A 16,854-nucleotide genomic window follows, 5' to 3' on the forward strand; every position below is an offset into this window, starting at 1 on the left:
AGAATATGGAAAATATCAACCCAACTTGAGAAACCGTAGCTATTTTACAAGGTGACAGTTATGTATGAATTTGTACAATGTGATTTGTAAGGAAATGCATGATTGTTTTTAAAGTACGATTTGACATGAAGGTAATTATATTTATAATCTTTTCATTTTTTAATTATAACAATACATTCAATTAGAATAATAAGACAAAATCATGAAGCATAAATTACCATTCAGATTAAATCAATATCAACAAAATTAATCTTTGCTCTAAAGAGGTGGCCCTGAAGAACACAAAATTAGCATAAACAGACTGTTTAAAGAGGCTCAGAGGTGGCATGAAAGCATTTAAATTCATAATAACTATGTTATTAATGTTTTAATAATAACTGAAATGATTTAAAACGTTTACTTAAAAAAAAATAACTAAAACGGCCAGTAGGTGGCGACAAGTCACTGTCTTTGCCACTGAATCATTCATTCAATCCATTTCTTCAGATAGCTTCATTCAGGAATGAAGCAAGTGACTGAAATAAACCAATATCCCGAAGTATGTTACCCCTGTAACTCCAACAGCACTGAAACATGCTGTGCAGACTGAGAGAACCGAGCACAAGCTCGTGTTTCTAAAATGTAAGTCACTTAATATTAACTTGTTTATTGAACTGTTTTATAAAATCAAAAGGCCTATCACATTTGCAAACTTTCTTTATAATCATTAAAATGCTGTCACTCATCTTAATTCATCGCTATCTCACAAACTTCCATTGTAATTAATGAAACTCTCTACACAACTACAATCAATCTCTTATCTTCATACTAATTAGCTTAAAATGATTTTAATATATTGCAAATTAGGTTTTTGTTTTATTTATCTGTGCCGTGATTTGTGCAGCCTTTTATGTTACAATAACTCAGCAAGTTTACAGCAACATTCGTGGAATATCAAGTAATGACAGGACATCTAAAGCAGATTCTGGGCCAATTTATAAGTGACAAAACTGAAATAAATGTGATATACAAAATAATTTGAAATCAGATATTTCCATGTGTTCAGTTTCTGAGGAAAATTCACACTCAGGCTGACCAATTTACAGTGCATAAACAGTTCTTTTTATAACCTAGAAATGTTTATGGTGTGGTGCAAAAATCATAATCAGTGATACAGTCAAGCATGTAAATTGAATAAATCAATGAATAATTAATAAATGAGTAATTTTCATCCGGTTCAGGTGGTGTAATTTCTTGCTGCCTATTTGATCCTTTTTTTGCTCATTCACATGAGTAGTATTTGAATTCAAGGAAGGAAATGTTGTAAAACATGATTCTTATTGATAAAATAGACTTTTACCACGTCGGTTCTGCTGGTCTGAAAATATGAGTCATGATGAATGATGAATTTATTTGAACCAATACACCACATTCTTCAATTGATATTGTTAGTGTTCTGGAAGCCTCTTTTCCTGCCACATTCAGGAACATGATGTAACTGAATCTTTATCATTTGATAATAACAAAACAAAATATGTCAGAATAAATTGGTTTGAAGACAATACTTGGTAGTTTCACCTTAGTCTTTATATGGGAACACTCAACTGGCTGACTGCCAATTGTGAACACTAACATGCAAATCAGTATACTTAAATGTGTTGTTCTGTGAACTCTAGAGCCTTTGTAATTCTGTCATCAAGATAATATATCATGAGCATAGGGTGAAATACTTTTAAGTAAACTATGTGTTTGACAATGGCAAGCTGCAGAAACATTTCTGGAAAAGGCATCTACACCCTTTGCAAAGACTATGACTGGAATTTTGTCTGATTCACTTACATTGTTCTCTGCATAGTGTTTTTCTTTTTAGTGGACTGACATAACCACACAATAGTGTCGGATGAAGCCACAGTTTACCTAAGCGTCTGATTCTCACGTTACTCTGAACTGTCATGCTCTAAGTGCTGTACTGGGGTGTGGCTTTAAGTAAACTTAAAAAAAAACCTGTCCTACTAGTTACACAGCAAACTCTGTAATCACTTTTCACATTCAAGTGAAACTGCTGTTTCATTTGTTAGCACACACTGGTTGCACAAGTGCTTTAGTCTCACTGTGGACTTAACTTTCACCAATAATAAAGAGTTTTACCCTGAAATAGGTTACTGAATTCACATCTGATGGGAGGACATGTGACAATGTAGAAAATATAGACTCATTCCCCATGGAAACAAACTGGAGTAGTGCAAAAATAGCTCCTCTTCTACCAAGCAAGCTCTTTAAGGCCTGTGTTCTCATTTTGCTCATGACGGTCTCTTCAGTCGCCTTTCCTTGATTTTCATTACAGTTAAGTTACCTAGTTGCATATATGCATAGTTCGATTCATGCCACAGTAAAGCATTTTAAACAAATCAGCTTTTATTTTTATATTCTACTTTTAATAACACGATTTAATGCGAGGGCCCTTATTTTCTAAATACCCAATGTCTGTATTTATCACTTATAAGCTATCCAACCATCTCATTCAAGTGCACACTCGTGAACATGGAACAAACTGACTCATCGCGAAACTACGCAGCAAATAATACATTTCACGCTCTTTTCGGTGTTACACGTCACCTTTTAATTATGAAATATAACCTGAACGGATAGACCTTGGTGGTATAATTTATGGAAAGAGACGGACTGAGGACATGGAAGGAAAAGTGGTGCACCACTGAATCACAAACTGGCTCTCGAGCAATCACAGGCAACGTGAAGTCAGCCGTCGCCTTGGTTACCTTTGACGTCAGATGGCCCAGCCTTGTCTCGGCTCCTGGGGCTGGTCTGATTGGAGGGAAACCCCGTGGATTAGCCCCACAGCCCGTGAGAATCAGCTGTGAGCCGCGGTTAGCTTAGCTCCGACAGGACCATCGTTATTCCCAGACACTCAGGTAAGCGAATCTGCTAGATTGGGATAAATGCCATGCTTACTGGTCCCTTTTTTGTCATCTGCGACGAGAAATTAAATTCAAAAAGTGCTGGACGACGCAAGGCACAGGACTGAGTAGCTGGTGATGCTAACGTGCTGGAAATGAACAATAAGCCTCTGCTTGGCAGATCTAGGCCGCCCCTTTTTGTTTCTTCCTTTTGGTATGATATCTGGTGTGGTCGAGCATACAGTCAAAAATTACTGCTAAAATGACACGTTTTATGCTTTAAATCATACACTGGCCATAAATAGCAGCTTTCTATGCGCGCGCTCGTGTAAAATAATATTCAGTGTATTTTTGGTGCTAAAACAAGCCGAAGCCTTTCTGTACGTTACTTGGTCTTCATCTGTACTTGGTCCTGTTATGGTAAGACATTTAACGTAACTCTAACTACATTTATCTTCGATTGCTTCAGGTAACGTTAAGTTAATTCGGTTGATCGTTATCAGACGATCTTCCATCATGTTTCTTAATCGAGAGACCCGCCTGACAAACCGCGTCGTCCATTCGCTTTATCAGTCTTATGGGCACATAGAACTTGTGTAAATGATTACAAACGCATTGGTGGTTTCTTAACATCACAGATAGCAGCGGGTTTCTTTGCTGTGAGGTCAGTCGGCCATGGAGAAGGGCAGGGCAGACCTGCCTTCATCGTATGGCTTAGCCAGCAAGCTAGACTTGGTTTTAACCTGCAAGCAACGGTAAATTGTCACTTTTCAGCTTGACACATTTGATATAGTGCGGGGCAGCGCTGCTGTTTGTATGCATTGCACGCTGTATTGTAATAAACCAGTCACAAGCCTGTAAGTTAGTCTTATGTTGCTGGTTAAGCTTTGTGTAGTCAGAAACGACGTATATATCAGTCCCTCCCAACTTCGAAAGGGATAGTTTACCCAAAATCATCATTATTTAGTTACCATTATTTTTCAGAACCGTTTTACTGTTGTTCGTGGAACGTGTTCATCAGAATTTGACGGACTGACAGCTTCGGTCGCAATGGAAATGAATGGTGACTGAGGCTGTCAATCTGCCAACCAATACTATTTGTGTTCCACGGACGAAAAAAAGCCATGAGGGTCAGTTAAAGAGGACAGAATGATCATTTTGGGAGTGTTCTACCCCTTTAAGACACAATATGCAAAGCGCGTGAATGGGCCACTATGGGAACTGGGCGTGGTTGTCGAGAACGGCACATCCGCATATTTCTTCGCACTGTAATGCGACCCTGGAGGGCAAATACTTGTGGCATAACTTTGTGAGTGTGTGGTGTGTGCAAGATTGGCTGCTAGAATTTTTGATCAGATATTTTGATGTTTGCAAAGTGCTTTTTGGTTCCTTCCGTTGCTCTTTTGCTTTCACTTTTTTTTTTTGGTATTTTTGGTACATTGAAGGCTTTCCATAATTTAAATGAAAGCAATGGTGCTCATAAATAGCGCCGATTTGACAGTTTATTGTAGATTTTGTTTTGTGTAATGATGAAAACATTTGTTATACAACATATTAATCAATTGATTTTATATATATATATATATATATATATATATATATATATATATATATATATATATATATATATATATATATATATATATATATATATAAACACACACACACACACACATATGTATGTCAGAGGCATAGCACAAATTAATTGATTCACTGCTGTGAAATTTTTAACAACTTCTGCAAGGCTGATTGTCCAGTTTCTATACTCAGTAATGATGAGATTGCATCTAATCAGTAAACAGACACCTGACACTTGTGTTATACCTCAGATAAATCAGATTCAGTGTCTGATTGAACTCTCTAACTCTCTTGTTCCTCAGCACTGAGCAGCCATGGACAAGAGCGAGCTAGTGCAAAAAGCCAAGCTGGCCGAGCAGGCAGAGCGCTACGATGACATGGCAGCCGCTATGAAGGCTGTCACTGAGGGCGACATTGAACTGTCTAACGAGGAACGCAACCTGCTCTCAGTGGCTTACAAGAACGTGGTGGGTGCCCGTCGCTCCTCCTGGAGAGTGGTCTCCAGCATCGAGCAGAAGACGGAGGGCAGCGATAAGAAGCAGCAAATGGTCAAGGAATATCGGGAAAAGATTGAGAAGGAGTTGAAGGACATCTGCAATGACGTACTGGTAAGGATCTTACAACTGAGATAATCCCAATCGTTTATATTCTGACCCAGGGATACGCACGTTTGCTCTTGTCCCTGTTTCTTTATTCCAGGTGTTGGTGGGTAACGTAGGTTGATAATCCTGCTTGCGTTAATTACTCATCGTGAGCAAGGCCCTCTTTCAGCCAAGCCTATTAGTCCAGGCCTGATCTCATTTGTTCCAACACATGCACAGGTGTCCTTACCTCGGGACAGTTTTTGTAGCCCTGATGACAGATTTAAGGGGTCAGGGTCTATTTAACTTCTGTTTCAGTCTTCAGCCTGCAGAAATGACAGTTTTATAGATTCCGTAGAACACAGAATTCACGTTGCATAGACTTTATGTAATGAGGTTCCTTGCCTTACATTGGGTAGAATGTATTACACAAGGTTTACTTGTGTTAAAAAAACACCATGCTGTCATCTCAAATGTATCCTTGTGTCATTTGGGAAGAATTAGAGATCAGAAAAGCTAAAGCATTTTACTTGATACAGGCTCTAGCTGGTCTAATGCCTGTTAACTAAGAAACTTTGAATTGGAGGTTATAAAGCAGTGATATTTGAATTTAGGGAAATGTGTATAGAAATGTAAAGTCATTGTGAACCATTGTTGGCAATCTACTTTACTTCTGTAATGCAGTGGGTCTTTAAGTATAACAGTATTCTCAGTAAAAAAAAAAAAAAAAAAAAAAAAAAAAAAAATATATATATATATATATATATATATATATAACATAAAACATTGGCTAATTATTTATCTGCCAGTTAACATTATTAAATAGCTCGCACATTTTAAGTTGTTAATGTTTCAAACGTAAAAATTATTATGAGTTACTACATTTTTATTAATATTTTGAACTTTTGTTGTTGTTGTTGTTTTTTGTAATAACATGTGTTCATATACTTTTCACAATAAGGAAACATATATTGATTTTGTGTTGTTGCATATATTCAAAAATAAGTAATTTGCCTATGTATATATGGTTAAATTCACCTCTAAAAACTGTCAAAAAAACAGCTTAGTATAAAATAAAAAAGTCAAACATTTTAGTAAAACTAATATTTAAAAAAGACAATATATATGCAAAAAATGGTTAGTAAAATGAAGGTAACTCACCTGTTTTTCTTTTTTTTTCTTAACTCACCTGTTTTTTGCAGTTGTGCCAATAGACTGGTAAATTTAACCAGTGACAACACAGTGACTTGTACTAGTAACATATCACCAAGTCTTTGAACATTACAGAAGGCATAAATTAAAGTCCACTTCAACTCAGTAAGTCATAAGTGAGGTCTTCAGAGAAACATGCTCACTCTGAGGCTTCGGCCAATGTCTGAGTAAGTGAGAGGCAGCTAATTAGCTTTTAGCAGCTGCTTGGGTGGGAGCGATGAGGCTATGTAATGAGGTGTGGGAAGTGAAGAGGCCTCTAGAGAGCATGAGGATAGCTGAACTCCACAGTGTTGCTGTGGACCAAACATGGGCACAGTAGAATACTTGACTACAGCTGCTTGTAGATGAGCATGACTTTTTGTTTTATTTTTCTTCTTCACTAGGTTAAAGTAGAAAAAGTGTTTTGGCCAGGCTGCCTGATGTGTTTGAAGGGAGGAGATAAATTGACTTTGTGTGCACAACATAGCATGAAAGTGGCTGAAGGCCACAGGGCTCTGTAAATGCACAGGTTGAGTCACCTCTAATCCCATAATGACAGCAGCTGAGCTCTTGTTTTTTGGGCCACTGACCTGTAGCCCTCCATGTTACAGCCAAAGGGACTTTGGCCGTAACATGAATGAAACGAGACTGTCATGCGTGTTCCTACATATTATTATAACTTAATGTTGCATAAACCCTTACACTGCATTCTAACCAGGCATGATGGGACAAGATTTCAAAGCCAAGTGTTTAATTTTTCTTCAGTCATTTCAGTAGGAATCCATGTAATTGGGAATTTCATGTGAAGGTGAAAGATTTCCCCACACAAATTTTACAACAACAGTCACATGGATGCAGAAAGCTGCTTGATTTGAAAGTGACTACTCTGTGAGCTGTGCTTCATACATCACTACACTATTGGCAATAGACAATGGACGTTTTTTTTTACCAACAAAATCTTAGCGACTTTATATAGCTTTATATTGTTTCATTTAATATGGAAGAGGAGGTGAGTGGCAGTTGGCAAGTCACACTTTATCACTATCTACACATCAAATGAAAAGATAAATCCGCTCACCTGACGCAAGCTGCTGTGATTTTCCCATCCACATGTCTCGACTTGATAAAGATGATGGGGAAGCAGATGGTTATGCAAAACCATAACTGTGCATCTGTCAGCTTAGAGCTACATTATGGAATTGTGATTTGAATCCATGCATTGCTCCCCACCATTGAAAGCACAAGTAGGTCATTGGTTCATCAGTGACATGTGACTTAACAAGGTTAAATGACTCATATGAATTGGAATGCCTGACCGATTCCTCTGATTATGGAGACCTTTTCCACCTAAAAAGTCCTGTTGTTTTGACCTTTCACGTAATCAAGGTCACAGACCAATGAGATCCTTAAACATGTGCTCCACATTTATTAATGACCTTGACAAAATCAACTTGATCCAAAAAGATTTCCTCCATCATCAAGGTGGTTTGTTAGGGTGTCATTGGAGAGGCTAAGGATGCTTGTATTGCAATAACGACCCTGTGGTTCTGTTCAGGGTGGCAACAATCAGGCCAGTCGAGCTGTGAACAAGCCCAGCAAGCTCAATGACCTAGTTCCACGAGCGCTAGCTCACACGGCATAGTCAATTTTCCCATTCTCCCCTTCCTCCCTCCCTGCAACAGAAAGTCTCAGAAGCATCTGTGAAACTCCAGTCCTGCCACAAGCCGTCGGGCCTCTGTCATTCCCAAAGGCAATCCAAGATTATTCTGTAAAATGCCTAGAATGCTGAAATTCTAGAAACCACATTGTTGGGACTAAGTGAAGGGTTTTTTTTTTTTTGGGGGGGGGGGGGGTGGGGGGTTACTGTAAATGGCGTCCCGGGACTGGACACATTTTGCTATGAGAGGTTTCATGGTTTCACCTGGGCCTCTTTTTGTAACAGCATGTTGTCAAACGAGTTTTCTCTGTTATCTTATCTGTTCGTGTCTTTATTACTGACTCTTGTTCTACTATGAACTACTTCCACCTGTCCTACTAACACACGCTGAAACCAGGATGTGAAACCGTTTGACGAACCGCTAATATGGTTTTTCTCTTTTGTCTGTGTGTCACAGGTTCTTCTGGACAAGTACCTTATCCCCAAGGCGACCCCGGCTGAAAGTAAAGTCTTCTATCTGAAAATGAAAGGCGATTACTATCGCTACTTAGCAGAGGTGGCTTTGGGAGAGGAGAAAAGCTGTAAGCCATTCTGTTAAGTCTATCCTTAATGTTAAAGGGAAAGTTAATCCAAAAATGAAAATTTACTCAACCTGGAGGTTGTTCCAAACCTACATGGCCTTTTTCTTCTTTCTTTTTTTCTCCATTGACTTTCACTGCAAGCAGAATATATTCTTTTTTTGTTCAATTAAATGTTAAAGGTTCTGAGGTGAATTTAGTACATTTAAATTTACTAGACAGATTGAGATGGTGGTCTAGCACCCCCTGGAGCTCCTAATATCATTAAATCCGGTTAACAATGTCAGATTGCGAAGCTAGTTAATCATGTAAGCATTTGAACAATGCTGCATGGCTTTCTGTAGTGACTAGACTCCACCACCTGCCCATGAACATACTAACTTCTGCTAAAAATGTAACATTTCCGCAAAATGTTGACCTGAAGCCAAGCTTGAGAGGAAGTAAGGGGGTGGAAATCTCTAAATGGGATCCGTTTTTTGTGTTGAACAGTTGTGACCCATTCATAAATTCTGGCCCCCTCAGTGAAAAATTCAATGGTAAATGTACCGTGTTTTTGCCTCAGAAAGTTTGTGGTTAGATTTTTTTTTTATTTTTACTTTGAACACATTCATTCACCAAGAATGCATTAATTTGATCAAAAATGAGTTAAATCTTTTACTTTGTTATAGCAAATAAATGCTGTTCTTTTAAACTTTGTTCGTTCGTAGAATCTTGAACAAAATGTTTCGCGGTTTCCACAAAAATACTCAGCAGCATAAACTGTATTCATTATTATAAGATAATAAAGACAATTATTTCTGAGCTGCAAATCAGCATATTTGAATGATTCCTGAAGGAGCATGTGACACTGAAGCTCTGAAAATTCAGCTAAATATTCACAATAGTACAGTTTTGTATTTTTGATCAAATTATAGCCTTGGTGAGCATAAGACTTTCAAAAATAATAAATCTTGCTGATCCCACAGCATCGAATGTAGTGTAGGTAAATCTGATCAACCCCAAACTTTTTTGGATAGTAATTACAACATTACCAGACACTGTATTAGCTTGCTTTGTTCACAGGCTGATTCTATTTCAAGCAGATACTATATAAACCTTGAAATGGTTTGCTCTCCATTGTCTGTCTTGGTAGAGTCAGAAAGGAACAGGGCATAACAGGAAGAATCTTGCGGCAGCCTTCCTGTGCCAGGAGGTTGACGAGCTCTCAGGGCGTGGCTTTAGGATTCAGTTATGGGAAAGAGAGAGAGAGAAAATAATAAAAGGATGGTCTTTAGGTCTACAGAGGAAAGGGTTAGCGGTCCGATTTCCTTCCTTCATTGGAACAGGTGTAGACATGTGAGTCCTCCCACCTTACTGAATGAATGAGAGCCTGTGTGTGGGTGGAGCTCCAGGGCTGCTTCACAGCTTGTCGGATTCCTGTTCCATCTTGTTAAGAAGGAAATGGAATGTAATTCCCTTTTTATATTGATTCGGTTGTCTCTTGCCGATGCCATCTGGCACAGATCCTTAGTGCTCACTGTGCTCTTGGTACAATAGTGTTGAGTGAAACAAACTAAAAAGGCCTACGTCATTCTGACAGTGTGAAATCTTATACCTAGTTGTTAGCAACACATTCTGAAGATCTTGAGGTTTATTAAGAGCTTTGCGTCTACTAGCAGCAGAGTACAATCAAAACAGAAATGGACTTATAAAGAAACCATTGTGGCTCTTTGTGTCTGTCAAGTTATGGGCTACACATAGTGAAAGTAGAGAGGGAATGGTTCAAGAAAAGCATTATTTATAACCTGAAAAGAGTTTTAAAGTGGGTGATTGCAGTCAAGATGGCACTGCTATTAAAAAAGTGATGATTTTAAATTGTTAATATATATAGTAAATTGTAAATAAATATAATTGAATAATTTTAAATTCTGTCTTTGGTTGGTTGATCAGAATAGCTCAATTCTGACAGAATATTTTCTTCACTTTATTTTTCTTAATTATAAGATTAAAAGTGCCTAGTGCTTATATATAACATGCTTTCTAACTAAAACTGTCCTAACTGCAAAGTTTGTGCTTTAATGCCCCCTAGTGAAAAATGTCATTTCACTGGTTTACAGCAGAAAAGCCTCTTTTTTTTTTTTCCTCTCTCTCTCTCTCTCTTTGTTGCTTATGTCTCATGTAATTTTACATTTTTACTTAATTCAAAGTTAAAGGAAAAGAATAAAGCAATATCACACAAGTTGTACTCAAGATCAAATACTCGTTACATTAGCACATATGCGAGACTATGAAGTTTAAATTGAAATTTTAATTCATACTTCAGTTTCAGACATTTCAGACACAATATAAACTGTTATGCAGTTTATTCTTTAAGCTCATTATAACTGTTGTTTAATTACTATTAAATCTTGAAAATGCACGTACATTCACACACTTTTTCTCTTTGTATCTCCAGCTATCATTGGCAATTCACAGGAGGCCTACAAGGATGCCTTTGAAATCAGTAAGGCAGAGATGCAGCCCACACACCCCATTCGTCTGGGCCTTGCGCTCAATTTCTCCGTATTTTATTACGAGATTCTCAACGCGCCTGACCAGGCCTGTAAGCTTGCCAAAACGGTAAGGTTAACACACACCCACATGCACACAGGCTAATGAACAAAATATAAGAGTGTTTCCCACAATTATATTGTCAATTCAAAATATCCTCATGAGCCTGTATCTTGTCACTCATTTGGTTTTTGGTTGATCTTTTTCTCCTAGGCTTTTGATGAGGCCATTGCAGAGCTTGATTCACTGAATGAAGAATCATACAAAGACAGCACATTGATCATGCAGCTTCTGCGGGACAATTTGACAGTGAGTTTCTCTTTAGTAGCAGGTTAAATGAAGACAATTTAACACGCTCATTTAGTCCAGGTATTAAATGCATTTTTGTGGACTATAGATCACTGATAGGCTTAAGCCTCGTTTACACTAAGATAATGACAACGATGTTAGCGTCCACACAAGTGTGTGCTGGAGTTTTGTCGTTTGCCGCTTTAAATCCTAGCGCTCTCTAAAGTTAAGTGAATTCGAATTGGCTGTCAGTGTTTTTATTATTCATCAGCTGCAATAAATCCTTTTATTTTAATTAGAATTAGGAATTAGAATGATTATTGAAACTTTACACATCAATATTGTTTGTGTGGAGACAGTACAAAAACATGCATTGATAAAAACGTAAAATGAACTTAATAACTAAACATGATGGCAAAGTGCACATATTATACATGTTTGCACCAGATTAGTTTATTAATTTTAAGGCTGAGAACAGGATTCCTTTAAACCAGCACTTAACCTTTGCACATTTGTTTTGGTAGGAAGTTGCACTCTGGTTTATTAGTAGTTTGTGTCATTTATTCAGTTTTTTTAATTCATCTGACAGCTCTAGTTTAAAATAAAGTGTTTTAGCATTTATTCTTTGTTTAGTTAGTGTCTAACTAGTGCCCTGTCATCTGTTTCGCAGCTGTGGACTTCAGATAACCAGGGTGATGGTGAGGACACCGAGGAGGGCCGGGAAAACTGAGTCTCGCTCTGTCTGTCCTTCCCGTGTTATTCACCTGCCATCGTTCCAGCTCACCATCAACACTGAGACCACCTCATCATCAACTTTTGTTTCTTTTAGTTCTTTTACTCTCGCGCCTTCCTTGCTTTCTTCCTTCCTTCCCTGTCATTGTGGGGGTTTTTTCTAAGGATTTGTGTAACGGGAGGTGGGTGGGAGGGGTTAAATAGGGGGCGGGTGGCCGTGGGGATGTGGCCAGGTCTGGGGACCAGGAAGGGATGAGGTTTGTCTGCTGTTAACCTTGTTTTCTCCGTGGGGAGCTCTAGGTTGTCACATTAGTGTGGAAGAAATGCGGGTGAGGCAAGTTCTCAGCTCATGCAAAGTTGCAAGTTAAACCCTTTTGTTATTCATATACTGTATGTAAATTTCTGTCAATGAGTCATTTGTCATGGTCATTATATACACCTGCAATTTAGCGTCTGCGTTATAACAGCCCTTGTCTTCAAGTAGAGGTGAGGATAGCAGTGCTGGTCTTTAGCTGGGAAAGAAGCAACGGCAGCGTCACACGTCATACAGTGACCTGCTCGCTCACACATCCTGCAAAATGATGGGCAAAAAAGAAGTTACATTCCATTTATTGTCACTTTCATGTTTCTTATTCCAGGCATTTGGTTCCCTGCAAACAGCATTTACTTATTCCCTGTTAATTACGAGGTATAGAGGACCCTAAGAACAAAGAGCACATAAGCTTGATACTGTTACTGTATGACTGTACAAGCAGAGCAGTAGGAAATACTGGTGTGATTTTTGGTTTCCAATAAATGTTTTTTTTTTTTTTTTCCATTAATTTCTTTTGATACTTGCCTAATTTGCATGTGGCTATGAATTAGTTAATATGGGGAGGAAAGGGAGTACTGTCAGGCTGGCTAGCTTTGTGTCATGTGTCTGGAATTTTCATACAGAACACCCAAGCATAAATGTTATTTGGAGGGAAAATATGTAATTTCATGTAAGTGGATTAAAAAATAATTTAACACAATGGTTTTACTATATGTGGTGTTTTCTTATTATTATTTAATAAAAATGTGATGTTTTGCCATATTAGGATACGTACAATCATGTAAATCATCTGTAAATGCCTTTAGAGGAATGCATTCTTGGCCTTCTAAAATCATAATTTAACCTAAAAATAGTTATCAGAACAACTTAAGGAATATTGCAGTTCAAAAGTTTGTGGTCAGTTTTTTATTTATTTTTTTATTCAACACAAATTAAATAGATGTTAATTTTTTTTTTTTAAATTCATAATTGATCCAAAGTGACAAAAGATGTTTACAAAAGACTTTATTTCTAGTAAATACATATATTGTATATTATATATGAACATGTATATGAATATTGTAACAATATTTCACAATATTACTGTATTTTTTTCTATCAAATAAATGCATTAAGGAAGCAAGTCTCACTGACCCCAAACTTTTGAAAGACAGTTTAATATATATATATATTACTGTGCAAAAGTCCGAAAAAGAGATGATCAGATTTCATCTCCTTTGTCCACAACAATTCAGAAGCCTAAGGCATAAAATTAATGTACTGAAACTTAATTCCATGTAGAAACCTAAATCTACACCCTCCTGAAAGGAAAATAAACATGAAACATCTGAACACTATTACACACCAGTCTCTCAGGAATAGGTTGTTCAGACCAAAGATGTTACAGAAGAGTAAAATACAGTAACTGGCCATTGCTTGCATCTGTTTTTAGTGAATATTGCAAATGACACATTCTAGAATAAGACCTTAACAATATATATTTAGATTATCTTTTAACTGATATGACCAACATGTAAGAATGTTGGCTGGATTTTATTGTTTTGTAAAACTGAAAATCATGTGAATCAGAGAACCATGGCAATTGAAGCTCAAAAAGACATCTGTAGTATTGCGCACATCAGAATCCCGAGCTGAAACAAACGGCTCAGAGTGGAGGTTTGAGCTCTGTTACAGAGATGTCCTTTACAGCAGCTCTGATCCGCCCATATGCTGGACTGGCTGATCTTGGTGGACAGGTCACCCATACAAAAACTATTGGTCACACATCCTTTCATTGTCATCATATGGCCATCACTAAAGACTGTTGAAAAATGATGAAATAAAGAGGATCACAGTCATTCTGCTATTTTGAGAAGACAAAATGTTACAAAAACTTTCAACAACAATGAAACAAAACAATCTTGTCTGGGGCAGTGAGCCTTTGAAAAACGAAACAGTTTCATTGCCTGCAGTGCTGAGCAGAGGCAACACTCTACTCCTTTGACATGTTGATTATGTCAGAAATACCCTTAGGCCCATATTACATCTCATATTTAACCAATAACATTTTTAAAACTAACAAAAGTTGTCTAATGCAATTGAATGTATAGCATTTAAAAGTGTGGGTTCATTAAGATTATGTGTCGTTTTTCAAAGAAGTCTCTTATGCTCATTAAGGGAGCATTTATGTGATCAAAAAATACAGTAAAAACTAATATTTTGAAATATTATTACAAATTTAAAAATTTTTTTAATAAAAATAAAACACACACACACACACATATATATATATATTTATTATTATTATTATTATTATTATTATTATTATCATTATTATTATTTTTAAGTAATCTGTTTTTTGGTTACTGTCTCTAAATATAAATGATTTATTACACAAAATTCTATATTCTGATATTTAGGATATATGTGATTTAAAAATAGAAATCAAATTATTAATGAATATAAAAATCTAATTATGATATTTAGGATATATGTGATTTAAAAATAGAAATCAAATTATTAATGAATATAAAAATCTAATTAGATTTTTTCTTTTAAAAAAGACCCATTTCTGTACATGACGTGTTGTTTGTAAATATATAAATGGTAAATCTATAGAGCTTTGTTTACTCTGTGATGATTTTTGTCTTATCTTACCCGATGCCTTGATACAATGATCTTCCTCATCAACACAAGGTAAAGATGACGCACAGTCTTCTCCATTGCAAGTGTAGCATTGCATTCCATTTGGGATCATTTTGGGGGATTCTAAGAAACATGCATAGTTAAATCAACAAAATATGCTGTACTCCAATGTAAGTCATGACTGATGTAAATAATTTGAATTTTATTGTCACATAATAATATTCTTCCTCCTGTGTTAAATGTACCTGGTTCAGTCTGGGTATTGCACAGGTTAGTATTGCAGCACTGATTGTTGATGACTATTTTTGTAATTCCAAAGTTTGCAGATGCAGTCACACATTGATTAGTTGTAGAGCAGCTCTTCATAATCATGTCAGCCAACGTGTCGTTTCCTACAGCAGAAATTAGCCTCATTTTTAAAACAAAAAAAGTAAAGCTTAACTATTTCAGTTCAAATATTTCAAATGTACCCATATAAGATGTGGTTCTCATTGTCCCACACTGACCAACAGGACACTCCACTTTAGTTTCAGTGCATTTAATTGATGTCTCAGGTATGCACTGATAGCAGGTTAGGGAATTTCCTGAAATTGAACAAAAAGTGCAGTTTAAATAGTTAATTTAAATATCAGAAACATATGATATAATGCAAAGTAAATATAGGACATTAAGGAAATACAATACTGATGTTTAAGACTGCTACATTTTGTACAACAAAGATTCGATTCTGTATTTTAATCTATTAAATGTGTTTTATCACCATTCTCCCAGTTACACAATGCAAAAAACTCTACAAAATTAAATCAAACACACTTAACACTAAAATATGCATAAAGAAAATTTTCAACAATTACCTTTGTAGAAAAGTGTACTCATTAGAATAAAGAGGAGCTGTGCCATTTTGATTTGAGTTCAGACTGAGATGAGAAGGGAGGGACAGGAGACTACATCCCTCAGCCTGTGAGGAAACATGAAACATGTTGAAACCCTCAAAAAAAAAAAAGTTAAATGTTGCCAACGTGTCACACAACATAATTTTCCCACCTGAAGTTCCCAGTGAATCTGAAAACTTGAAACTTGTTGGTTTATTGATGGAAACTGGTATGATAATGTATAGTATGTGTGTGTGAGAGATGGAGAATGCATGTTTTATGGCATATTTTGTGTGTTTAATGTGTAGGGCAGTAGAGATAAACAGGAAAGCAGTAGGAGAAATATGATCAGGAATATGATCAGGATGACTTCAGCCTGCGTCCCTGCAGGAACAGCTCATGCTCGACCACCACTGAGGAGTTTTATTGTCTGAAGTTAATGTTGGTGTGCTGTAGTAACATGGCCTGCACTTGACACTATATGACAGACTATAAGAAAGGAAGAAATTACAAGTAACAGATTGCTGGTGTTAACTGGTTATTGTATAATTGTTACATTTTTTCTGCTATGAAACGAAACATGTAAGCAGTGAGTAAATCAGGTTTTGATCAGAATAATCATCACAAACACAATTCTGTCTAGTTTAGGATTATTTTGTATTTTAAATGTTTTTGTCAAATAGTTTGTGAATACTTTATGAATATTTTAAATGCACTACAGCATTGGTTGTGAACCTTTTGTATTTCAAGGTCCCCCTTTATCCAAGACAATAATTGAAGGCCCTCCACTGATATGTACCTCTGTTACTTCTGTTGTGATAATAATAATGAATAAGTAATAATAATAATAATAATAATAATCATAATAATAATAATAATAAAACTCATGATGTCATTTTATTGTTGTACATCTTTATTTTAATTTTTTTAAATATCTAAATTAAATTAATAAGACTTTTAAAAACCAAAACTTTTAAAAAAATGAAATATTTATATTCTTTTTCATTACAGGCCTG

At 36.4% G+C, this 16,854-nt stretch overlaps 2 protein-coding genes across 2 annotated transcripts; one reads left to right on the forward strand and one right to left on the reverse strand.

Moving 5' to 3' along the window:
* Positions 1 to 2,751: 2,751 nt before the first annotated feature.
* On the forward strand, positions 2,752 to 13,041 carry LOC109071019 (14-3-3 protein beta/alpha-A-like). Its single transcript, XM_042772464.1, has 6 exons — positions 2,752 to 2,909; positions 4,775 to 5,080; positions 8,359 to 8,482; positions 10,914 to 11,077; positions 11,222 to 11,317; positions 11,967 to 13,041. The coding sequence occupies exons 2-6, from the start codon at positions 4,787 to 4,789 to the stop codon at positions 12,024 to 12,026; spliced, it is 738 nt and encodes a 245-aa protein (XP_042628398.1). The 5' UTR covers positions 2,752 to 2,909; positions 4,775 to 4,786; the 3' UTR covers positions 12,027 to 13,041.
* A 516-nt stretch (positions 13,042 to 13,557) lies between these two features.
* On the reverse strand, positions 13,558 to 16,587 carry LOC122147985 (urokinase plasminogen activator surface receptor-like). Its single transcript, XM_042772465.1, has 5 exons — positions 15,821 to 16,587; positions 15,437 to 15,550; positions 15,212 to 15,358; positions 14,979 to 15,089; positions 13,558 to 14,142 (listed from the first exon to the last, which is right to left on the reverse strand). Exons 1-5 carry the CDS (start codon positions 15,864 to 15,866, stop codon positions 13,931 to 13,933), a joined length of 630 nt encoding a protein of 209 aa, XP_042628399.1. The 5' UTR covers positions 15,867 to 16,587; the 3' UTR covers positions 13,558 to 13,930.
* Between the last annotated feature and the right edge of the window lie 267 nt (positions 16,588 to 16,854).

Source organism: Cyprinus carpio, chromosome A16 (assembly GCF_018340385.1).
Source record: "Cyprinus carpio isolate SPL01 chromosome A16, ASM1834038v1, whole genome shotgun sequence".
In the NCBI taxonomy this organism is placed as follows: domain Eukaryota; kingdom Metazoa; phylum Chordata; class Actinopteri; order Cypriniformes; family Cyprinidae; genus Cyprinus; species Cyprinus carpio.

Coding starts and splice junctions, on each gene's coding strand:
- LOC109071019 (XM_042772464.1), top strand. CDS start 4,787: ATGGACAAGAGCGAGCTAGTGCAAAAAGCCAAGCTGGCCGAGCAGGCA. Junction 5,081..8,358: donor ACATCTGCAATGACGTACTG/GTAAGGATCTTA, acceptor TGTGTGTCACAG/GTTCTTCTGGACAAGTACCT. Junction 8,483..10,913: donor TTTGGGAGAGGAGAAAAGCT/GTAAGCCATTCT, acceptor TTGTATCTCCAG/CTATCATTGGCAATTCACAG.
- LOC122147985 (XM_042772465.1), bottom strand. CDS start 15,866: ATGGCACAGCTCCTCTTTATTCTAATGAGTACACTTTTCTACAAAG. Junction 15,551..15,820: donor GAGTACACTTTTCTACAAAG/GTAATTGTTGAA, acceptor GTTCAATTTCAG/GAAATTCCCTAACCTGCTAT. Junction 15,359..15,436: donor GAGAACCACATCTTATATGG/GTACATTTGAAA, acceptor TTTCTGCTGTAG/GAAACGACACGTTGGCTGAC.